General features: G+C 40.9%; 1 protein-coding gene across 1 annotated transcript in view; it reads right to left on the bottom strand.

The window, feature by feature from the left end:
• Positions 1-25,789, bottom strand: part of LOC126252566 (glutamate receptor ionotropic, NMDA 2B) — an 874,952-nt gene that overhangs the window by 160,043 nt on the left and 689,120 nt on the right. The window contains exon 8 of the mRNA XM_049953467.1: positions 2,319-2,437. Coding sequence (XP_049809424.1) covers positions 2,319-2,437 — 119 coding nt within the window. The remainder of the gene's footprint in view (positions 1-2,318; positions 2,438-25,789) is intronic.

The following is a 25,789-nucleotide window of genomic DNA, read 5'->3' as shown; positions in this document are numbered from 1 at the left end:
AATAAGTGATCGCCAGTCACCCACAAATCATGGCACAATCACCTATGGCCTGAGCTACATCCATTAGAAACTATGGGTTAAACCTGTTTTGGACTCCCGGTGAACTCGACGCTTCATTTCATTTGAAAAAGGGAAAGTGCAAGACCCCTACTCGTCAACGACACTACACACATCCAGTCAGCTAACGACCAGTTTCTCTGATGTTTGTCGTTTTGCGAGATATCCGATTCCCGCCGTGATGCTCGTTCGGGAATCGGCTGAGATGGACCTGACAGTAGGGGAGACCGCGGCACGTTTGCGCACCGGTCACGTTAACGCAGAGCGGTTTTGTCCGGAGCCATTCTTTCTAGAGCGCTACCGACAGTGGGCGATTAATACTGCCATCTACTGAGGGCTCTCACAAACTCCAGGACACCAGTCGAGTGAACGTCTTAGCGCGGAGAATATATCTGCGTTTTTGTGCAAGGTGAATAATTTAAGTTACTCAAATATCGAGGCTCCTAGGTAGCATACGTTTTAGATCTGAGAATAGATAAATATATCTTCGTTTACAGGACACTATTCTACTTTACAAGGTATATTTGCGTAATCTGAAAACCTGTAAGGTACTACTGTAGTTTCGTAAGTAATTCAAAGATGGGGATGGGGCACGTTTACGCAGTTCTATTGGGACACGTTCACGCTCTATTTTACACTGCCAGTCTAACTGATATCCCAGTCAATGAAACTATAAAGCAACAGCAGCTGGAAACCCGATAAAAAAGATGAAGGAAGAGCAGAATAAAAGGTAGAAATTGCTACACATTGCATTACATTACATTTATCGTTTTCCATGGATTCCTTGGAGAGGAGTCTCTGGGATTTGGAAAGAGTAAATTTTTTTTTTTTTACTCAGACACATTGATATTGTACAATCCTAGTGCAGACAGAGTTATGTATGGGCAAGAAAGTGCTAAAAGCAAGAACAAGGAAAAACGTTGGTAGGCCTACACTGACGAGTGTTCTGCCCATCTTCTTCCTTCCTCTTATAACCTGCAGCAGTCTGATGAAGTGGACGAAAATTGCGTTTGGGTTTACTGCTTCAAACTATACAACCAATCAAAAAGAAATAAACAATGGGTCTAGTGTCTTAGACATAGGAGATGGGCTCACGACAATTGCGTCACAGGGGACACATTTTTGTGTGCATAAATTGTAACTCGGATACTGATGATGAATAGGCCTTTCATTATCATCAGACTCTGATGTAGGCCATATTGTACTAACAGGTGGAAGTTCGCTAAAATGTTTGTTTACGTCAGTATAATTTTTGTATTTTACCATGTTAATTGGTGTAACTAAGCGCGTAATTTTGTTTACTGCTGAGTATGATGTGTGTAAAAGTGCCCCCATAGGTGCGTAAACTTGCCCCATATCCTGGGCACATTTACGCACTCGACTTGAGACTGTATAAAATTATTTGGCACTCTTAATGTAATGTTGAGTTATAATTATATGTGCGAAGTTATACTTCAATAACCATGTTATAAAACTAAAAAAATTTAACATGATAAATGTAAACAAAAGAATTCAATAAATTCCGGAAATAAATCCGCGTAAGCGTGCCCCTGTCTCCCCTAATAATTCATTTGAAACCGATTGTCACTAACAAGGCGTGATAGTCTTTTCCCGCCTCTGTCAGGATCTTTGTACAACTACTGTTCTTATGCCATGTTAATGGTTGTCAGCGATACTTAATTCCTTGTAGATTCGATAGACCAGGGGTGCTTTTAGCTTGGCCACTTTGGAAGAAGACGTGTTCTTTTGAGCCGCACTTAAAATACTTAACACTACTAACAATAACTGCTGAAAAAAATGGACCAGTCAGAGAATAGAATCTTGTGGTGGGAGCTTCGTATGGAAATTTATAATTTACATAAACTGAATTTTACTGAATTTTTTCCGGTCGTGTGATAGAGACTCACTTCTTGGGCAGTGTAGATATTTGTTTTGGGCCGCATGCTGCCCGCGGGCCACAGGTTGGATACCCCTGCGCTAAATAGTTCAGGTTGATACTGACTACAGCATTTACCGTGTGGTCATGAACATGCCCAACGCAAAAGCCCATTCCTGCTGTTGTCATAACTCTACTTCGACCCACGTCACCGCGCTGATTCCATACAATCAAATGGCTTACAGACACGTCTTCACTCCCATGACTTACCTCGTTTGGAGAGTCACATGACAGCCTGGTACACCCGAAGTGATCAGTGGGCTCAATTAAGGGGATTACAGGTATCACGTCCAATGAGCTTAGTAACAAGGAGATGAGTACGTACCGTGCGGTGAATCCCCGTGGCGAGTCGACGTGGACGGCGGCCTGGAAGAGCACAGCCCACACCAGCCAGTAGGTGCGGAACAGCGAGAAGCGGTGGTTGGGCGCCGGCGCCGCTTGCTGCTGGTAGTACAAACGGGCGACGTTAGGCGGCTCCACTAGCACAGCAAACAGCTTGCACAAATCTTTGTAAAATTACACATCTAGCTCACAGGTTATTGTACACCTTTGATGTACAGTGGATAGACTGTAAATGTGGGGAGTACACTTCAGTTAATTAGAATTGCAATACCAGGAAAAACAGCAAATTCCGGCGTATACAATTGGCATCTGTAACGTAGAGAAGCACTACAATAGCTGAAAACAAATGAGTCGCCATTCCAGATGGAATCTCATTTCGGTTTTACAGTGAGTACTCTGCGGGGTTTGCCACGTGCTTAGCCTTCATTTATCGCGAATGCCTTGCAAAGGAAGAAGTCGCAAGCGAATCTAAAAAAAGAAAAAAAAACATTCGTGACTCCTGGACATAAGAAAGGTAAAAGGACTGATCCGCATAATTAGAGAGCAATATCCTCAACGTCGGTGTGCTCGGACGAAGCTCAGCTTGTCCTTTTCTCACATATCTTACAGACCATGGATGGAAGACAACAGGCGGCTTCCATAAAGTTAGATTTCCGGAAAGGATTTGACACGGTTCCCACTGCAGATTATTGACGAAGGTCCGAGCCTACGGTCTAGGTTCCTAGAATTGTGAGTGGCTCGAAGACTTTTTAAGTAACAGAATTCAATACATGGTCCCCAACGCCGAGTCTTCATCAAGCACAAAGATATCTTCAGGAGTGCTCCAGGGAAATGTGATTCGACCGCTTTTATTCTCTATACGTATAAATGATTTGGCAGAATGGGTGAACAGCTATTTACGGCTGTCTGCTGATGACGCTGTGATGCACCGGAAGATGTCTTCTTTGAGTGACTGTAGGAATATACAATATGACTTAGACAAAATTTGTAGTTCATGTGATGAATGACAGCTAGTTTTAAATGTAGAAAAGTGAGTTAATGCGGATCAGTGGAAAACAGTCCTGTAACGTTCGAAAACAGCAATAGGGTGCAGCATGACACAGTAACTTCGATTAAATATCTAGGCGCAACGTTGCATAGCGAAATAAAATGGAATGAGCAGGTCAGGTTGGCATAAGGGAAGGCGAATGGTCGACTTCGTTTTATTGGGAGAATTTTGCGGAAGTGCAGCCCATCCAAAAAGGAGACGGCGTATAGAAAGCTAGTGCCTTCTGTTACCGGTAGCATCGATCAGCACGCAAGTATTACGGAGACTCTTCGTCAACACAAATGGGAATCTCTGGAGGGAAGACGATGCCCTTTCTGTGCGGCCTATTTCGCAAATTTGGAGAACTGTCATTTGAGGCCGACTGCAGAACGATTCTTCTGCCGCAAAGGTACGATGCGTTTCGCCTAGGGACTACGAAGATAAGATGTGAGAAACTAGGGCTTGCACGGAGGCTTCTAGACAGTCGTTTGTCCCTCACTCTATTAGCGAGTAGAGGAGACGAAATGACTAGTAGTGGTACGATGTAACCTCCGCCGTACACCGTACGGTAGTTTGCAGAGTATGATTGTACAGGCAGATGTAGGCTTTACTTATTGTGCGTATATAATACAGTGGCTACTTGGGGGTACAAGATGTGGAAATTTAATACACTGTCAGCAACAATGGCTGTATGCAAGCTTATGCTGCTTTGATTCTGTGCCAGGGCTCATGTCTGTCAGAGACTAGCGGTTGCCCAGTCTCGACAAACTATGACTAAATGTTTTCAGTGGCGAGAAATCGGGAGATAGTACTGACCAGTCTACCAGTCTTACACCCTCTGTATCACGGTAGATTAGGACGGCACTGGCAACACCTTAAAAGGTCAGAAGTGTAGCGCCTGCCGTCCAGATTTCCATATTTATGGACCAAAAGCGGTATTATTGTGTACCCAATGGCAGCCAGAAACGTCACGTCACATGCTAGACCCCTATGACGACGTGGAATTCAATTTGGTAACGTTTTTGCTTTTAGGAGCCTCCCACACAAGGAGACATCCCTCGTGATGCTGTGCATAGAACAGGGACTCCTATGGAAAGACGACATGGAACGATTGGTTTGACCATTGTTGTCGCTGGACGCTCCTCTATCTGCGCATCTCTCTCTCCTGCTGCGTCGAGGAAAGCTACAATGGTCGCCGTGCTCATATCCCGTTAACTCCCCAGACGTCGACATGTCTGCTGGAGAGACGCCTATTTTTTGACTCTAGGTATGTGCCACGGCAGTGCGAACTCGCAGAACAAAGTACATGTCTTTCCTTTCAGACAATAGTTGCACGGGGCCGCTAAGATCTTACATGGCGTTGAGAATAACCTCCCTGAACATCGATTCTACCGGGGTTTCTCTCCTATGGGTTGTCAGGCGCATTTTCTCCGGTATTTCGGCAGGTATCTGCAATTTCGTTTTTAAAACCTGTAGCTATAGTCAGCCCAAACAAATCCTGCTCATCACGTCTGTCATACGCCACCCGACATCGATGAAAAGCGTCGGTTTGTTTACCATTCATTACAAACAAACTGATGTTTAAAGTGGAGGCCCATTTGACAGAGCGATCCTAGATTAGTCTGACGCGTTATTCGTGTTATCGATAAATATTAACAGGAACAGTAGAATACAAAGAATAATCGGAACTCTAACAGTGGCTGAGCTGCGCTTCTGTAGGGCGTAGCAGTCAGCGAGGGCCAGGACAGTATTCTTCATGTTTTACTGATCCTGCTAATATTTATTGATAAACCGAATCACGTACTAGACTAATTTGGGGTCGCTTTATCGAATGGGCACGTAACAGTCCGCTTTAAAAACCATTTTGTTCGTGACAGGAAAAAAACCGACGCTCTCCATTGGCGCTGGGCGTCGCATGAAATACGCGATGAGCAGGATTTGTTTGGGTTGACTGCAGCTACACTTTAAATAGTGCTGACATCTGCCGAAATACCAGGGAAAATGCGCCTGATGACTCTTAGGAGAGATAGACAGAGTACGAGTTTGCATGCCTGTCATGGGATACTTCCAACGTGAGCAGGAATATCGTCAATCGGTAGGTCACGATCCTGCCACTGTCAAAGTTTGACGAGTGCTGGTAGACATTTCTGTTTCTTACACGAGGCATAATACGATCTTTTCACGACAACCAATATTCAAACGCATTTACAATACATAGATGGCGTTACTGCTACGTGCTTTGTGCAGTTGATCCAGAAATGTGGATTTGCATATCCAAACATGAATTTGCTGCATGCTGCATTTAACGTCTTGCAATTTTAATTTCCAGCAATGTACTGAGGCTAACCTAAGAAAAATATAATTTCGGCGAACCTTAAGGTATTATCAGTTTTTATATACTTTTAGGCTAACATAATAAAAATATAATTTTTGGTGAAAAAAAAGTTATTCAGTTTTTATATGCTTTTATTATGCTTACGAGAGAAGATTGAAGAGTTCCTGACTTTGGTCCCCTCCTGTTGGATTTACAAATCTCCCCTTCTTTGAAGTATTTCGATTCTCTCGTCAGTCCTATCTGGTAAGGATCACATACTTGTGGAGCAGCATTTTAACAGAGAACGAACAAGTATAGTGTAGGCTGCCTCTTTAATAGATAGGTTACGTCGTCCACGTGTTCTGCCAACCAAATTCAGTTTTTGGTCTGTATTCTCCACTACATTTTCTATGTGTCGGTTCCAATTTAAGTTATTTATAATTGTAATCCCTATGTTTTTTCGGGATAAATTTTCAGTCAGTAGTAAATTTTATTTTGCTTTACCGGTTTCGATAAATTAATTTGTCATCTTCAGAAGCTTACAAAGGTAGGGATGTTATAAATCTTTAGACCTTGGCTGTACATTTACGTGAAGTATAAAAAGTATATTACACCCACTTATTTAGTTTAGCAAACAATCAGTACCTTCGTCATAGAAGGATAATGCCCTGGTATGTGCAAAAATATATGTATGATTATTTTAAACACTGTTTGACAATTTACAGTAATTGAAACATATCTATGTATCTGTTGCGTTAACAGCGAGGAACGTGCATAAAAGCACATCTAAAAAATATAAAGAAGTTATATAGAATATATTTGAAAAAAAAAAAAAACATGACACATAACGAAGAAATAGGTTGATTTTTACCTTTTATACGAGATAATATGCAATCAAAATAGTATCTGTTTTTTTATCGCAAGTTGATCATTCTACAAATCTTTTGAATTTAGGTGAGAATGTTTGTATAGTTCAAATTTTTCTAAAAGGTTCATTTGGATGCCCTTGTCAATTATGTGTAAGATGCAAGGATGGGGGAGGAAGTGAGTGTTTCTGTGCTGTGACGTGGTCTGCAAAAGCTGACTCATACGAATTCTCGCCATCTTTGTGGAGCAAGTGCTCACGAAAGCGGGTCTTAAATTCCCTTCCTGTCTTTACTATGTAAACACTAGGACATATATTACGAGTACACTGTTCTTTATATACGCAAAATTCGTGGAATTTGTCAGTCGGAGGTTTCTCATCAAGTTTAAAGAGCGACTTTGGGGCACAGTTGATGGTAAATATCACAGTGAGGTCATATTTTTTAAATTAATTGGCTATACGATATGAAATGTTACCTATAAATGGAATTGTAGTGTATGTTTTAATGGTAAGACCACTTTATTAAGTGTAGGAGAAATTATATTCTGATTTGTTTTATTGTTATTAAGTTTTTGTGCAAGGTTTGCTTCACATCCATTACTGACCGCTTTATACTTTCAGTTACTAAGTTCTGTAGCAACAGCAGAAGGGTTAGGGGCACCTCAGTGATACAGTCGTTCATAGGGTGAAAGAATGCCAACTTGTGCTTAAAGGGGTGTCAAGAAGAGGCTTGGATATTGTTATCTGTTGTGATAAGTTTCTTGTAAATATCAAAGTTAATTTTACCGTCTACTGAACATAGTTTCAGGTCCAGAAAACTCAGTTCATTATGTTAATTTTGTATTTTATATATAAAGTTAATTTTAGTATGGAAGCAGTTCAGTGACTCACTGAGTGATTTGATGTCCAGGTGCTCCTAACCCCTTCTGCTATTGCTACAGAACTTAATAACTTAAGTATATAGCGGCCAGTAACGGATGTGAAGCAAACGTTGTACAGAAACTTAATAATAATAAAACAAATAAGAACATAATTTCTCCTACACTTAATGAATTGGCCTTACTCTTAAAACATACACTACAATTCCATTTACAGGTAACATTTCATATCGTATAGCCAATTAACTCAAAATGTATGATCTCACTACGTCTTTTACCATCAATTATGCCCCCAAGTCGCTCTTTATACACAACGAGAAACCTCCAACTGATAAATTCCTCAAATCTGGAGTATATAAAATATAATGTAATATGTGTTCGAGTTACAGACAGGGAGGGCATTTAAGACCCGCTTTCGTGAGCACTTGCTCAGCAAAGATGGCGAGAAGTCGTATAAGTCAGCTTTTGCAGACCACGGAAAAACAGAGAAACACTCACTTCCTCCTCCATCCTTGCCCAATATGGAAATTTTTCGATAATTGGCAAGGGCTACAAAATTAACCTTTTCGAAGAATTTGAAAGGGTGAGTCAAATGAAAACCTTTTTTTTTTTAAATATTATTTATTGTGCAGAAGTGGTACAACGTTGTATCACTTTTCAACATAATCTCCCCCATGCTCAATGCAAGTCCTCCAGCGCTTACAAAGTGCATACATTCCTTTAGAAAAAAATTCTTTTGGTAGTCCGCGCAACCACTCATGCACCGCGTGGCGTACCTTTTCATCAGAACGAAACTTCTTTCCTCCCATTGCGTCTTTGAGTGGTCCAAACATATGGAAATCATTTGGGGCAAGGTCTGGTGAGTATGGTGAATGAGGAAGACACTCAAAATGCAGGTCTGTGATTGTTGCAACTGTTGTACAGGCAGTGTGGGGCCTTGCATTGTCATGTTGCAAAAGGACACCTGCTGACAGCAATTCACGTCGCTTTGATTTGATTGCAGGCCACAGATGATTTTTTAGGTGATCTGTGTATGATGCACTGGTGACAGTGGTCCCTCTAGGCATATAATGCTCCAAAATGACGCCTTTTTCATCCCTAAAGAGAGTCAGCATTACCTTCCCTGCTGATAGTTCTGTTCGAAACTTCTTTGGTTTTGGTGATAGAGGAAAGGCGCCATTCCCTGCTCGCTCTCTTCGTTTCCGGTTGGTGGAAGTGAACCCAGATTTCGTCCCCAGTAGCTATTCTTGCAAGGAAGCCATCACCTTCTCGTTAAAAGTGCCGAAGAAGTTCTTTACAAGCATCAACAAGTCGTTCTCTCATTTCAGGAGTCAGCTGCCATGGCACCCATCTTGCAGACACTCTGTGAAACTGGAGCACATCATGCACAATGTTGTGTGCTGACCCATGACTAATCTGTAAACATGCTGCAATGTCATTCAGTGTCACTCGGCGGTTTTCCTTCACTATGGCTTCAACTGCTGCAATGTTCTGTTGAGTCACAACTCATTGTGCCTGACGTGGACGAGGAGTATCTTCCACTGAAGTCACACCATTTGCAAACTTCCTACTCCATTCGTAGACTTTCTGCTGTGACAAACATGCATCACCGTCCTGAACCTTCATTGGTCGATGAATTTCAATAGGTTTCACACCTTCACTACGCAAAAACCGAATAACAGAACGCCGTTCTTCCCTGGTGCAAGTCGCAAGTGGGGCGGCCATCTTTATACTGATACTGCGTAGTATGTGTGCATCTGCACTATGCTGCCACCTACAGGCCATTCTGCACGCTGTTTGTAGCACGCTTACCAACTTGCAAGATAACGGCGCGAAATTTCAATTTGTTACTACAAATTTAAGGTTTTCATTTGACTCACCCTCGCATAAAAAATGGTTCAAATGACTCTGAGCACTATGGGACTTAACATCTGAGGTCATCAGTCCCCTAGAACTTAGAATTACCTAAACCTAACTAACCTAAGGACACCACACACATTCATGCCCGAGGCAGGATTCGAACCTGCGACCGTAGCGGTGGCGCGGTTCCAGACTGAAGCGCCTAGAACCGCTCGGCCAACACGGCCGGCCGGCACAATTCCAGGTAGTGTTTTCCAAGAGGACAACGTTTGCCAACATATCGCTGTTGTAATTCAACATGCTCTACTGAGTGCTGACATGTTGCTTTGGCCTACTCGATCACCAGATCTGTCTCCAACCGAGGACATATGGAACCTCATGGGATGAAAAGTCCAGCGTCACCCACAAATAACATTAACAGTCCCTGTATTAACCAACCAAGTGCAACCGGCGTGGCACTCCATCCCATAAACTGACATCCGTCACGTGTCCAACACAATGCATGCACGTTTACCCTCTTGCCCTCAACATTCTGGCGGTTACATCGGTTATTAATGTGCCAGCAGTTCACATTTGCAATTGCTTATCTCGCATTAACATTATCCTGTGATCCTGTAATATTAATCATTTAAATATGTTACCTAGACAAATGTATTCTCGAAACTTCATTGCTCTACATTATTTTTGGTATTGCGGTTTTTTCCCGTCGCTGTATAATGGCGGCTTCTTTCGACCACCCATGGGCAGAGTATACCAATGTATAAGACACGAGGCTCCTGACGCAGAAAAAATGAAATAGACCTTCAGTAACAGTTTATTCACATGTATCCCACAACTAAGAATTTTATTTCCACGTCGCATAACTGTGAACATTTTTCAAGCTCAAATGCAGGTATAACAATAGATGACAACGTATAGAAAGTGTGTGGTAAATAGCATACTTTTACGAAGGTGACGAGCAGGATTCTTCATACCGTATCAAGGACTTACGAATGAATAAACGTCTCACAAGTTTCTAAAATCATGAACTCTTGTTAAAATTTCCTCCACATACTTCCACGCACTCTTAAGATTCGGCGGATCAGAAACTATCGCATTTACTAGAAAATTATCAGGGTGATGGCAAATAGTTTCACAGCTTCGGTAATACGTTTATAAAGCATCTAAGCCTCAGGAATCTTTTCTGAATAAATCCACTGTTTTAGGGTGCCTCAAAGATAATGATACAATGGACTCTGTCGTAGGGATGGTGGAAGGTGGAAATGGAGGGGTAGGGAGTGCACATCACGGAACTGGTCCTGCCCTGCCTTCTCATCCACCACGGCAAACATCGTCACGTACAGAATCTCGCAGAATCTGACTAAGGTATGCTGAAACCCTGTCATGCATAAACCACGTGCTGGTTCTTATAGAGGGTAAAATGATATTGTATTAGAACGTAACCTCGATTTTTAAGCATGTTCTGGAGAACAAATGTGCAAAATACGAACACAATTCTGAAAGCACAGGAAAGGGCCATATCAATAATAAGCAAATATAGCAATTGCACTCATCGTAAATATTTATTCAAAACGTTGGTAATTTTACTCAAGCCATCGGTTATGCAGTCCGCCTCCGTATCCTAGTGGTCAACACGACAGATGTTAGAGAGGGGAGGGCTGGTTCCGATTATCGGTACTACCAGGGAATTTTCCATGGTGGGAGGACTGGGCTGGGGTGCACTCAGCCTCGTGGTGCCAACTGAGGAGCTACATGTTCGAGAAGTAACGGCTCCAGTGTCGAAACGTAGACAACGCCTGGGAGTGCGATGTGCTTGGCCCCATGTCCCTCCATATAGCATCCGATGATGAATGACTGAGGGTGACGCGGCGGTCGGTCCACCATCGTGTGGTCTTCAGAGCCTGATCGCGGGGTTTCTCTTTCCTTTCGATCAGTTACGCACACAAAAATAAGCTCGATAATTACTACACAAACAGCTCTGTCCGTGACTATGGAACAAGACGTAGCGTGGATTTATATTTACAAAGAAAGAAAAAGCATAAAGCTCAAAATAGCTTTTATTAATGTGGGATAAAATTGTGCAATAAATTACTTAGAGACTTTAAAAAATGATTACTAAAACAAACTTATTTAAAAATACAGTTAATGTATGTGAAGATGAGATAGAAGATACGATACCGCGAGATGAATTTGACAGAGCACTGAAAGATTAGTGGAAATATGGAAATAAGGTCCCTAGAGTAGAAGACATTCACCCAGACTTATTGAAACCCTTGAGAGCCATCCACGAAAAACCAATTCCACTTTGTGTGCAAGATGTATGACACAGGAGAAATATCCTCGAACTCCGAGAGGAATGTAATAATTTCAGTTTGAAAGAAGGCAGGTAAGGTCAGGTGTGAAAACTATCGGAGCCTCAGTTTATTAAGCCATGGTTGCAATTATTATAGAACAACACGACTTTGCAGAAGGTCAGTTTGGGTTCGGAAAAAAATGCAGGAAACACGTGCAATGCTGACCCTAAGAAGACAGGATGAAGAAAGGCAAATCTACATTTACAGCATTTGCAGATTGAGAGAAAAGTTTTGACTAAACTTCACTCTTTGAAATTATGAAGGTAGCGGGGAGAAACTATAGGGAGCGAAAGGTTATTTGCATGGAAACTAGACTGTAGTTATAAAAGCCGATGGACATGGAAGCAGTACTCAAGAAGAGAGTTAGTCAAGGTTGTGGCCTATACCCGATGTTATTCAATCAGTCCATTGAGGAAACTGTAAAGGAAACAAATGTGAAATTTGGAACCGGAATTAAAGTTCAAGGAGAAAACAGAAAAACTTTAATGTTACTCGATGTCATTGTAACTCTGTTTGAGATGGTATAGGCCTTGGAAGAGCAACTGAACGGAAGAGATTATAAGATGGGCATCAACAACAGTAGAACAAGGATAATGGAATGTAGCTGAATCAGATCGGGCGATGCAGTTAGAATTAGATTACGAAATGAGCCACTAAAAGTGGTAGATGGCTATAGCATTTTGGTGAATAAAATAACTGATGATGGCCAAAGTAGCGAAGTTGTAAAATGTAGACTAGTGCTATTAAGAAATTGATTTCTGGAAAAGAGAAATCTATTAACAAATAATATAAGTTTAAATATTAGGAATTCTTTTATGCATGTTTTTGTCTGGAGTGAAGCCTTGTGAGAAAGTGAAACGATAAGCAGACCAGACCAGATGAGTGAAGAGGCTTCTTAAATGTGGTACTATGGAAGAATGCTAAAAATTAAAAATTAGATGGCACTATTTGACTAAAAGAAGCTTTCGATTGATATGACACGTCCTGAGGTATAATGGGATAGAAGAGTTGATGCTGGAAGGAAGTTCAAATGGTTCAAATGGCTCTGAGCACTATGGGACTTAATGTCTGTGGTCATCAGTCCCCTAGAACTTAGAACTACTTAAACCTAACCAACCTAATGACATCACACACATCCATGCCCGAGGCAGGATTCGAACCTGCGACCGTAGCAGGAAGGGAGTATGGAGGTAAAAGTATAGAGGGAAACCTAAACATGAATATACTAAACTGGTTCAAATGGATGTAGGTTACTGTAGTTATCCAGAGATGATGAGGGTTCTATAGGATAGAGAAGCGTGGAGAGCTGCATCAAATCTGTCTTCGGAATGAAGACCATAACAGCAACAAACTGTAATACCACATGTCTAATATCTTTGTAAAATTGATCCATGGATGAATGAATCTACTAATATCACTATATGAATGCCATTGGCCACCTGCAGTTTCACATCACAAATTAATCTGTAAGTGCTACTGTTGTCAAGCCTGAATTGTACAACGAGGATTTTCACTCCCCACAGATGTTGCCAGAGTATATAGGGCCTATGTGTGTAGACGGAAGCGGATGACATATTAAACATTTGTTCTGGATTTTTGTCTTAAGGACTTTGGGAGACGCTTTTTGCTTACAACAGAAACACGAAGGATTTCGCATTTTTGCCTTGTTTAGATAAAGAACGCTCTCCAAACTCTTGTAAAAGTATTTCTTTTACGCTCTATGTAATAATAATGTTAGTGTGGCAGTAGATTACGAGATGTAGCCTGGAATTCTACGATGCCAAAAAACTTTATTACCTAGATCAGCTGTTAACCAAATGCGTTCGCACTGGAAGAGGACTTTTAGCCAATAGAATATGACGACGGTAGCCCTTCAACTCCCACAAAGGGGCTCTTTCTCGGAGTTACAGCAGGCTCGTAAACCAACGGACTGAGTTACCCATTAAATATTTGTGTGAACTTTTATTTTTACTGTCTTCATGGTGGAAGGGGTAACAGGGTGCACTGCATCCGCAGCCGACCGCTCAGACCGCAGAAGAAGGATCAACTCTTTGAGATAAGAGGAGTAAGACGTATAATGACGTGGTGCGCGAGAATGTATTGTCTTAGCTGTGTAAGGCTGTGGCATTTTCAAGAAACATGGTCGGAAATAAACAAAGTGTGCAGGCGCAAACAGATAGACAGTATGATCAGAAACAGTCTCAAAATCTTGTAAGGGTGTAGCAGGGGAGGTTATGCGGTGAAATATTGATAAGAAAAAATTCACTACATTGTACCGTGTCCTAGTTAATTAGCACTGAAGTTAGCCAATCAGGCCGCTGGCCGCCCAAATTCAAGCGGCCCGCCAGAGCGCGTCATTAACCGTATTCTTCGTTTGGTTTCCCAGAACAGAACAAGAAGTGATTCAAAAATTGGAGACGGGACGCTAGTAAGGATCAAACCTGAGCCAAAGGCTGAATAGTCTCGTGTACTATCATCGACGCTATGAGAACAACTAACACCGATTATATATGAAGATAGTAACTGTTCTAGAAAGAACAGATACCATTGATGACCGAGCAGCTTCTCTAGAATAAATGATAATTAATTGAAACCCTCAGCTGCCGACAGGTGTTGTTGATATACCTCGATGGGGACAGCTGAACATGTGTGCCCCGACCGATACTCGAACCCGGGGTCTCCTGCTTACATGGCAGACGCTCTATCCTTTTTTTTTCTTTTTGTTAGTCTCATTTTGTTCTCTATTGTTCGTGGAATTTGTTCAGGGTGGACGTCCGATGACACCCGTTTAGGTTCTTCGTTGATCCGTTCACTCAGTTTTTTTTATTACAGAGAGTAGCTAGCCCTCTGACCTAACAGGCTGAGCTACCATGCCGGCAACCATCTGAGCCACCGAGGACACAGATGAATAGGGCGACTGCAGGCTGCAGTCATGGACTGTGCGGCTGGTCCCGGCGGAGGTTCGAGTCCTCGCTCGGGCATGGGTGTGTGTGTTTGTCCTTAGGATAATTTAGGTTAAATAGTGTTTGAGCTTAGGGACTGATAACACTGTTCGACATGGGTTCTATTTCTGATATTAAAGTATGTGCTTCTAGACCATTTTACCGTGGGAAATTCAAATATGTAAACAAAATATCGTTCTCAGGGATACTTTTTATGTAATCTGTATATATATATGTATATTCACAATTCATGGCAAACACAGAGACGTTATAGACAGATACGGGTATGTTGCCGCATCCAGTAGTGATAGAACGTGATAATTTCTTGTGCAACAGCAGGTGGGAAGAATCAGACATCATTAGGTTATCCCCCGCCACACCTATGTCATTAAGACCACCTGAAACATCTCATTAACTCGAACGGCGACAGCCGGTCGCTGCCTCGGCAGTAAAGCTTCAAGCCTCCTAGGGGCAGGTGCATCGAGTTTACAACAGTGGTGTTAGCCGCAGCTTGTGTCAGTCTTAACGAGTGGGTTTTTTTTGGTTGACAGGTAACTGTCTGTCATATTTCCGAGCAAGGTTGAATTTTTTAGTTCCTATGTGTAAACCGATTGAGCCTGGTGCTGAAGTTAAAACGACTGCTTGTTTTTACACATCAGCGTTCCTCTAGTTCCCTACTATTAATTTAATACAGGTGTATTACCAAAGTGGTATTTTTAAATGTGCAGAAATGCCACGTCGTCGTGGATGTCGATATAAGCTGGACAACTTCTGATACATCTGTGGGAAGTTCACTTTTGCCAGAAATAGGAAGAAAATTTCTTCAGTCATAAAGAAAGCATACAAACATTACTTTGGAGTAGAGGTAGGAGACCAAGATAAAGAATGGGCACCACATTTCTGTTGTGCTACATGTTACTGCAAACTAATTCAGTGGTGGAAAGAATGTGGCGTTGTTTGCTGTTCACATGGTGTGGAGGGAGCCTAAGGACCATGTTACTGATTGTTATTACTGTCTAACAAAAATTCAGGGTTTTACAAACAAAAAGTCGAAGAGGCACATTGTTTACCCAGATCTGCCTTCAGCGAGAATGCCAGTGCAGCATTCCGACAACCTTCCAGTACCTTCAAGAGCTTGAGGTCAAATTCCGAGTGACAGTGAAATAAGTACTACTGAAGAAATCACAGATGATGATTCTTTATATCACTGCACAAGTGAGTCATCGCCACATTTGTTAACACAGGCAGATTTAAATGATTTAGTACGTGATCTAGGACTAAGTAAACAAAAGGTGCAGCTGCTTGGTTCAAGATTACAAGAGTATAATCTACTGCACCAAAGTATTAAAATCAGTGTTCAGGCACAGAGAACATGCCTTTATTTCTTATTTTTCAACTGACGAAGCACTGACATTTTGCAATGACGTTTCTGGCCTGATGAAAGTGCTGAACTTCACTTATATTTCACAGGAGTGGAGACTTTTCATAGATGCATCGAAAACAAATCTGAAGGGTGTTTTGCTCCATAACGGAAATAAAATACCCTCTGTTCCAGTAGCTTACGCTAGTTTGACAAAAGAGAATTGCGAATTCGTACAAAGGATGCTAAATTCATTAAAATACAATGAACACAAATGGAAAATATGTGCAGATTTCAAGGTAATTGCTATGGTACTGGGAATGCAACAAGGCTACACAAAGTATGTCTGTTTTCTTTGCGAGTGGGATAGTCGAGACCGAAATTCTCACTACGTGAAAAAGAAATGACCTAGGCGAAGATGGAAAGTTGGCGAAAACAATGTACAACGTGAAAGTTTGGTAGCCCCTGAATATATACTACTTCCACCGCTTCACATCAAACTTGGCCTGATGAAACAATTCGTGAAGGCCATGGATCCAACAGGATGTGGGTTTGCATATCTAGCTACCAAATTCCCCTGTCTTTCAGCTGCAAAAATAAAGGAAGGTGTATTTGTGGGCCCACAAGTCAGGGAGCTGCAGAAAGATGCAAATTTTGAAGCATGTTTAACTGATAAAGAAAAAACCGCATGGGACTGTTTCAAGATGGTGTCGGAAAACTTCCTCGGAAGAAGAAGAGCTACTAACTACAAAGCAATGGTGAAGGATATGATCAAAGAATATCAGGATTTGGGGTGCAATATGTCTTTGAAGGTACATATGATGGATTCTCATCTGGACTACTTCACAGAGAGTTGTAGTGACGTATCGGATGAACATGGGGAAAGATTCCATAAAGACATTTCTACCATAGAAAGGCGCTATGAAGGGAAGTGGGTACATTCTATGTTAGCAGATTATTGCTGGAATATCATTCGAGAGAAGAAAGATTCACAATACAGGAGAAAAAAGTGATGTGCATTACAAGGCAGTGGCTCATTGTTTGTCAATTTTCTGTAATTTGTCATGTCAAATAAATGCTTCAAAGCGTATACACAAAGGTTACTGTGTTATATGTTAGATCCCACCCTCCATTAATGTGATGAACTTATAACATCATAAAGATGTGCATTTGTTTGTCGAATTTCACCTCACGTTTGCTGCACTATATCAGAAACTGAAAAGAGAAATAAAATTGCGATTACTCATAAACTATCGCTGACAGAAAAAAACCAAAAACAGTTTTCAATTCAGCACTCAAAATACAACTAGGATCACAATATTTTTTATCATAAATAGAAAAAAAGGTTTTTTTTGTAGAACAGTGTAACCTTAGCAGTTAAGTCCCATAAGATTTCGCACACATTTGAACATTTTTTTTGCGACTGCAGGGACTTATCCCTTGCACGCTTCCGTAAGACCCACATTCCCAACTGTCCACAATTTACATACGTAATGTGCCTAATAGATATTTGCCCATCAACTCATTGCTCGCGCACACTAAGGTGACGATTCCCGTAAGAATTCAGGCAACCTGTGCGCATTCGCACAGACGGAGGTCAATGGCTGGTTAGCCTTTAACTATATATATGAAGATAGTAACTGTTCTCGAAAGAACAGATACCATTAATGACCGTGCAGCTTCTCTAGAATAAATGATAATTAATTGAAACCCCCAGCTGCCGACAGGTGTTGCTGATATTCCTCCTGCTTACATGGCAGACGCTCTATCCATCTGAGCCACCGAGGACATAGATGAATGGCGCGACTGCAGGGACTTATCCCTTGCACGCTTCCCGTAAGTCCTACATTCCCAACTGTCCACAATCTACATGCAGAGTTGCCGAACACATTCTACAATCCCACCATGTTTTCTACCAGCAGCAGGAAGAATAGATTTCCACACCCGAAATGTTTCTGGAGGTGCACAGGTTAGTTCTTCAAAGACGCGGCGTAATGCAGCAGAGGACCAAAATAACAAGTGAATTGGTCAACGCGTTTCGTTATCATTTTTGTGACTAGTGATCGTAGTTAAGTGTAGTTACCAATACCATGTCGATTAACTGAGTGTAATAAGACCACCATTAACAATGAAAGGAGGGAATTATTAGTAGCTGCCAGTATTATTTTGATTTTACCGTCTCAAGTATGCTCGACAGAATTGGTTTAATTTTTTTATTTGCCAGAGTCACCGATCCTTTACTGGAAACGTTATGAGCAGATAACACTTTTTGTTATTTTGACCATTATAGACTTAAAAACAGTTTATCTTGAGAATGTTTTCATTGGCGACAGCTAAATTAGCTTGACATAGCTTGACAAGCTGCAGCACAATTAAGACAGGGGGAAGCCAAAATAACAATAAGAGGTAAACCAAACTGAGCGTTGAGTTTCTGCGCACCATGTAACGTACCATAATTCTGTGCTTGCCGTTACGGGCAAACTTGTCGCTTCAACACGTCATAGAAATAATTTACAGACCAATATACGAATAAAGGAATGTTGTCATTTGCAAAATGTTTTATTGTGTTTATAATTTGTTGTGCATGTATTGTTATAGAAATGCGCGAGGGTGAAAAGGACGCAGATAATTTGCTGGTTATGAATGATCCAGCCAAGCAGCATCCTGAGCGACAAAGTTATTACTGGAAGCTGCAGCTGGCCGCTATCTGAAGTCACGACGCGACACCACGGTCATTTGAAATGGTTAAAACTGCTAATAAAGCTGTTCATTTATTCGTCCTTATTGGCTCCTCAATGGGTTTGATAGTCTCAGTAGTCAATACTGTTTTGAAAGGGGAACAGCTTCTATCAGGTCGGAGGTGGATTTTTCTGACCGTGTATGAACTCCCAAGTTCATGGGATAGCTCAGCGAGTGTGCTGAACTTTCATCTAATGTCGTGGCGGTTGAGACGTTGTGTGCTAATTTCTCAAAAATTAGCAGAGGTTCCAGATGTAAATTTGTGTTGGGCAGCTCCGATTTTTAGTAGGTATTAAATCACACAAAACGTTGGTGATTAATAGAGTGCAGATACACAATTGAATGCTTTGGAATTTTATCGTGAATTCGCTGTACGAAAAATGAAATGATTATCGATTTGCAGTTTTGGATTTGTGGAATTATTTAATGTGTGTGGTTTCCGATTAGCGTTACAGTATATTGGAATAGTGGCATGACCTAGAAACCTCTTATGGTGAGGACTGGTATGTGATTGTGGTGTGGGAGCTGGTTGTATGGAAGTTACAGTAAGTGTGTAGTGACACCTAATATGCATGTTGTAGAAGAGGCTTGCAGTGTTCTTTATGACTGCGGGACTTTTAATTAATAGTGCAGCACAAGGGGCTCGAAATTATATAAAGATTCTCGCCTGATTTCATTACGTGCCTGAAGAGGCTGAGATTTTCAAAAATGGCTCTGAGCACTATGGGACTTAACATCTGAGGTCATCAGTCCCCTAGAACTTAAACCTAACAACTTAAACCTAACTAACCTAAGGACATCACACACACCCGTGCCCGAGGCAGGATTCGAACTTGCGACCGTAGTGGTCGCGCGGTTCTAGACTGAAGCGCCTAGAACCGCTCGGCCACATCGGCTGGCGGCTGAGATTTTGCTTACTAATGTTAAATATAGAGCCAAAGTGGCGATGGCGTTTTTTTGTGGTTCTTTAGAGTCTGGTTAGCTTCAGTAGGGCACACGGATCCTTGCGCACATCTGCGATTGACTGTACTGGCACTTATTTAGAAAATTAAAATTCAAGGTTACGACTTTGTCATTTTATCCCATACAATATTGAAGAAGTTAAACTAATCTGCCGATCTGTTTTGAATATCTATGCATGCAATAGACAGATACTAGAAAAAATTAAAAGGAAAGAAATATAATCAGAGTACGAGTGTTGGAACTTTAACAGATGCAACTATTTATTTACAGCTCGTACAAAATAGATACGTGTTCAAAGTTTTACTGACCTTCAGAGTAGTCACCAGCATTGTGTATAACCTGTTGCCAGCGATGTGGAAGTCGTAGGATACACTAAGCAGTGCCAGTTGTCAGTTCGAGCGGCGCGGTCTGTTGCCCTATGAATTTGTAGCAGTTCTGAAGCGAATGCCATGAAGTGTTTCCTTCAGTTTAGAAATCGAGTTGAACTCACGAAGGTTTAAGTCAGGGGAGTGCAGTAGGTGGTATAGCTATTAGCAGCGACATTAGTCAAACAAATCAGTAACAGCTTGCACTGTATGTGCTTGAGCATTGTCCTGCAAAATGATGGTCAGGTCCTGCAGAAAGTGTCATCACTTCTATCTTTAAGCTGGTCGTAGGTTTTATTTCAAAAATGAACAGGCGCTGCATAGAAATAATTCCTCCTACTCTTTTTTGTTAATGTTGAGATTACAGTGGGTGAACCAAAACATTACTCTTAACTGTGCTTTAGTTCCGTCCCCTAGTTACAGAAATGGTAATAACACACATTGGCCTATATACTTGGTGCTTCGACCCTTGGCTGCCTTCGCATCGTAGATTCTTTAAAATTACTGAAAACAGTCAGTGCTCAGACTTCTTTCGGTTCCACCCCTGTAGAAACTATTACTTTCTCTTTATGAGGTTAACACAAGGGCAACATATTTCGTCACCAGTAAAGACATTCCATAGGTATGCTCGATAAGGAGCTGTGATGTTCAAGCAGAAATGCATAAATGGCCATCCATTGCTTTTTGTTGCTTTGAAAGAGCATGTAGTATCGCTACGCCCGACTTTTTGTTCGGGAGTAAGTCGTTTAGATCTATCGTGATTTCCTTATATGGCCCCAGGAAAATCCTGGATGGTCTGGGGGATTGGTGTTAACATAGTATGTCAAATTATTCCCACCTGATACAAATACTTTAACAACCACCAAAGGACATCCCATACTTTTGCTAAAACCAAATGAATAACACTGGACTACACCGATATTTGGAATCTATATTAAACTTGATGATCCTCCTACTATCGACTGGGTGACGTCGCGTTAGATTAGATTATGAGAGAGACAGATGTAGCGTCAAATGAAAACTCCATATTTTGCCTACATACAAAATTTAGTTTAGTGTCATTATTGAAAAACGTGTATCTGAAACATGGCCTCGAAATATTCGTTTGATGCTACGCAGTTCTCTGTTGACACATTTCTATTCTACGTATGAAGACTGTCAGTGAGCACATTAATTTAGTAGTAATGTACATGATGCTTCCTTATTATTAAAATTACGTATTTGTTTTGTTTGTAGTAGCAGTAACATAGCAATAGCATACAGAAATCCAAGAAAAACGTGAAAAGGACAGCATACAATCCGTCAACGTTTGTGTTTGTTGACCAACGGTATGTCAACTAGTCGGACTTAGTGCAGAAGGAAAACATCATTTCAAATTATTTTATGTGTTAATATTAGTTTGCAATATGCTGTTGTAAGGTTATGATTAATTGTTTTAATAAATTACGGAATTTTTATCAACAGGTTGTGATTATAAAGGTTCACAGCCGACGGACCTTAGCTATGGACCTGAGCTACGTGGTCGCATGGTTTAATGTGCCAGTCCGTCGGAACGGAAGGTGATAGCCATCTGGGTGAATTTTGAACTTATGTCTTAATTTAATATCTTACAACCAGGGAAATCAGAAAAAAATATCTAGATATGCGAGGATGGTCTTTAGACGTAACTTTGTTTGCATATAGACAGAGAATCGTGCTAAAAGTGATAAAAAACTATGCTTACTGGTTTCGCCTCATCCTCCCCTAAATAGTTTGCTGCTCATCATCTGATTAACGGAACTCCGTATGATGGAAGCACCGTTTCATTTAAGGTGTCAGATACGTCTGACTAATATGTTCGAACTGCCGCGTCTCAAGACTAATTTCTGTATGTTTCAGAACTATGATAACAGGGATGTAGAAAGGAATATGTCAGTCATGAAGGGTTTAAGATGTGGGAACAATAAAAATTCGTTGGCGAGGGCCTCACTGTTTCGAGCAAAAAAGTGTGCATTATCAAGAAGACTGTTATTAATTTTTGTTTGCTTTCAGAAAACTATTTTCCTTTCTTGTGTTAGAGCAGAAGAAAATTATCCTATTTGTTAAGGTGTTTCTGTCAAGTCCTAACTTCGGTCCAGTTGCCGTCTCACTTTTTTCCTGTAAGGTATATTAGGGACACACGTGAACTGGCTTTCTGTTGGTAGCACTGTTTCCTTGCCCCCTTACGCTGTGTTACATGCTGCGAAGCTTTGCAGCTATACAGAATGAAATGGCGAGGGCATCGCGAATTCTCTCCCCGATTCTACATGTTACAGCTCCCATGTAACAAACATCGTGCTAGGGACCATCCTCCGTGTCACCGCTGCGTATATCTAGGCGTAAGTAGTCGTTCACCTCCGTGTGAAAAGTAATAATGTACGAGTAGGTAAAGCCTAAAAATGGCAAGAACAAACTATGTAGATACTAGTGTATGAACATTCACTCAAAATGTTCTGACCAGCACCTGCTCACACCACCGATGAACATGAGATCGAGCTTACTACGTAGATGATGCAGTTTTATATCCATTAATTGTAAACGCTCTAGTAGTAGATAGTGGGCGGTAATGTCCGAAATTATTCCGGCAAAAATGTTTTGAAAATTAAATTAAACTACTAGAAGAATCTTTTGTAGTGATTTGCTGGTCAAAAGTGACCTTCGTCAAATTTATATCCCCTTTGAAACAGAATAATGTATAAACTATGCACTGCTGGATTGCAAACAAATATAGTGGAGGTACTGTTATCGTTTGAAAAACAGAAATGCCTAATAAGGTGTTACTGTAATACTGCGGTGAATTTGACAATGATGGAGAGTTAAATTTGGAACTTCATCTTGAACTAGGTTAATATTTGGAAGAATTCGATACAAGTCATATGTCCATGGAAAGGTACAAGATTAGAAAATGGGGTCTTGCGAGGAAAGAGAAGGTCAACAGACAACAGAAGTACTGTTGCAGTGGTCCTGGTTATCAAAGAATTCCCAAAAGAATCTATGAGACTGGCCTCAGTAGAGCCACATACCATGTCGATAGACGACTTTTATTAGTTACTGGTTGTTCAATATGTGGGAAGAAACGGAAGGTTTCTAAGGTTTAATTCTTTGGTTGGCGAAACTAGCTTGAAATTTAACGGAACAGTAAACTGTCATAGCTGCATGTAAAGACCAAACTAAAATCAAGAAATTGCTGAAAAGAAGTATATTAATCTGCCAGAAGTATCACTGCGATGAGATTCGTCTTCCCGAGGGTTGCTGGATCCGTACTCCTTTGAACAGACTGCTGTAGGTAACAGGAAATGTTTCATATTATCATCCCTGAACTTAAATGTTTCTGACAATGGAGATCGTTGCTTCGAGCAGGATGAGAAAGCAAAGCAGTTTTATGTCAAAGTGGAGACATTTTCTGGTTGCACATCCTCTATGAGACGGGTAGGACGACCCGGAAATGTTGCCGACCGCTCAGATCGATCTCCGGATATGAACCACACCATCAACACTGGAGAATTTGAGACCATCGAGCAGGCCTTTGGAAACAAAACATACGTCATATCGCTCAGTTGTACGTTGTTTCCGACAGTACACTATGGCGGAAATTGACTTTTTCGGAAGTTTAAAGTCTTAAGGTACACGGCACCACTGAAACTGTGTACCTATCTGCTTTAATTGAAGAGATATTGTGATTCAAAGAGTGAATACATTATTTTGAGACACCCTGTACGATGCAGTGGGTGATCCCTCTTCACATCCACAAAATGAGGATCCTGGTGTTCCTATTGGAGAAAAATTATAACTTACCTGATTCTCGATAACCTGATCCCTAGTTAAGAACTCGGTATACAGTCCTTAGTTATTGAACGGAACGTAATTTCTAACGTCGAGCATCGATCATCAAATTTTACTTCAGCTAACAACGACACATGTTCGAACTTCTACATTACATTTTGCGACCGTGCTGTTCCCTGTTTAAACATTTAATATCCGTGTTTGAATCACAAACAGATTGTGTTAGTAAAACATAATTCGTATCTGAAATTGTAATTTGTAATTAACAGGTATGGAAGAGCTCTTTCGCTTGAATGAGTGGCAAATCAAGCATTTTCTCGTGAGCGAGATGAGATGATCAAACTGAGCGTGTTAAAGGTGGGTAGTGTGTGCAGCACAGTACTTGAAGGAAAGAAAACACTGACCATCTGCAAAATCTGTCGAAACACAGTTCGAGAGAATTAGGTAGCATCACAACTCTATAACGTACACAAGCAATTCGGAAATGCGAAGCACCCCAGCCCAGCTACTCCGTTCTCTGAAAATTATCTCCAAAATTAATGTACTACTTCTCCTCAGATGATGCAAGCGAAGCTCGTATCTGTGCAGGGCACCATGTCCAAGACCGTTGGTCACAGTGCATGAGAAAACACTCTACGTCAGTAGTTCAAATAATGCGCAGGAAAATGAACTGTTCATTGCAGGTGAAGACTTGCAAATAGAACGCGTCTTCGATGTTGGCTTCATATAAACGTACTTCGCACTGAAAATAGGGAACAGAAGTGAGGCTCGGTGGGCCAAAGAATTATTTTTGACGGAACTGAAGCAGGACAACAATCTACGAGTATATTAAACAAGGCTATGCAATACGCGCTTGTTAATTATGTGTGTATTTTGTTTGGAATATGTCAGCTGTGTAAGTGAATTTCACCAAAATTAATGCATTTTTTTGTCCGTAAAAAGCGAGTGTCACAGCCAGCTCACATGCACCAGCTATCTGCAATACTGCAACTGACTAGATATTCAAGAAAGGTCTCCTCTTTTGGACTGCACTTATATTTTGGCGTCGACATATTTGTCTGTAAGGAGGACGGTGCACGCCAACAACTCATCAAAAAGCTAAAGAAAAGATGGACATTTGCACTTAAGACTGAAGGGGAACAACAAATTGCACTTTGTCTACGCAGGGGGCCCCTTGCATGGGAGGCGAGCACGTGACCACCCATCTAAGCAGGCGGGACAGGATAAAATAAACTACATAAGATACAAAATAGTTGGTATTTTTGAAGTAAAAAGAGTAAGTATTACGAAAAATTTGTAAATGTTAGAGGATATAAGCTGTTTTAAAATTGCACTGTATTTAATACTTTAAAATTACAAATGTAGACTAGAAAAAATGAAAACAGTATCATTTTTTGGGCTGAAATTCTCAAATACGACACGGCTCTTCCAAAATAAGATACACAAGTGTGATTGATATTCACACTAAAGCGAGAAGATTGTGGTCTTATAAATGAGATAGAGAAGACACAAAACGATACATACGTGTAACTGGGATTTTTTGTACGGGGTAATGCTAAGATATTTATTGCACGAAATTTATATCAGAGTGAACTACAGAAATTTCATTACTTGTCATTCTTATTTTTTATGCTACGAAGTCAACCAGCAAAGGATAGCAACCGTTTAAAGCTATACTTAATATATTAAAGCTAATAAAAAAGTGAGAGATACGCAGAAGAGAAACACTGCCTTACATTTTTTATCGACATGAACATTATACTTAAATACAAATCAGATTCACCGTTTGATATTTACCACCTCATAGCAACAATAGGAACGGCAATTTTCCTATCACATCACTCTTATGAATATGAGAAATTTCTTTCTCATTTAATTGAAAAACAATGTTGTCCTCATCCACAGACTTAAGATGTATAAATTCTAGGTCATTTTTCAATGCATTTTGTAGTATCTAGTTTGGATACTCCAAAGGAATCAACATCA

Source organism: Schistocerca nitens, chromosome 4, assembly GCF_023898315.1.
Source record: "Schistocerca nitens isolate TAMUIC-IGC-003100 chromosome 4, iqSchNite1.1, whole genome shotgun sequence".
Lineage (NCBI taxonomy): Eukaryota > Metazoa > Arthropoda > Insecta > Orthoptera > Acrididae > Schistocerca > Schistocerca nitens.
Note: the sequence above shows the minus strand (reverse complement) of the source record. Positions and strands in the feature narration are given on the sequence as shown.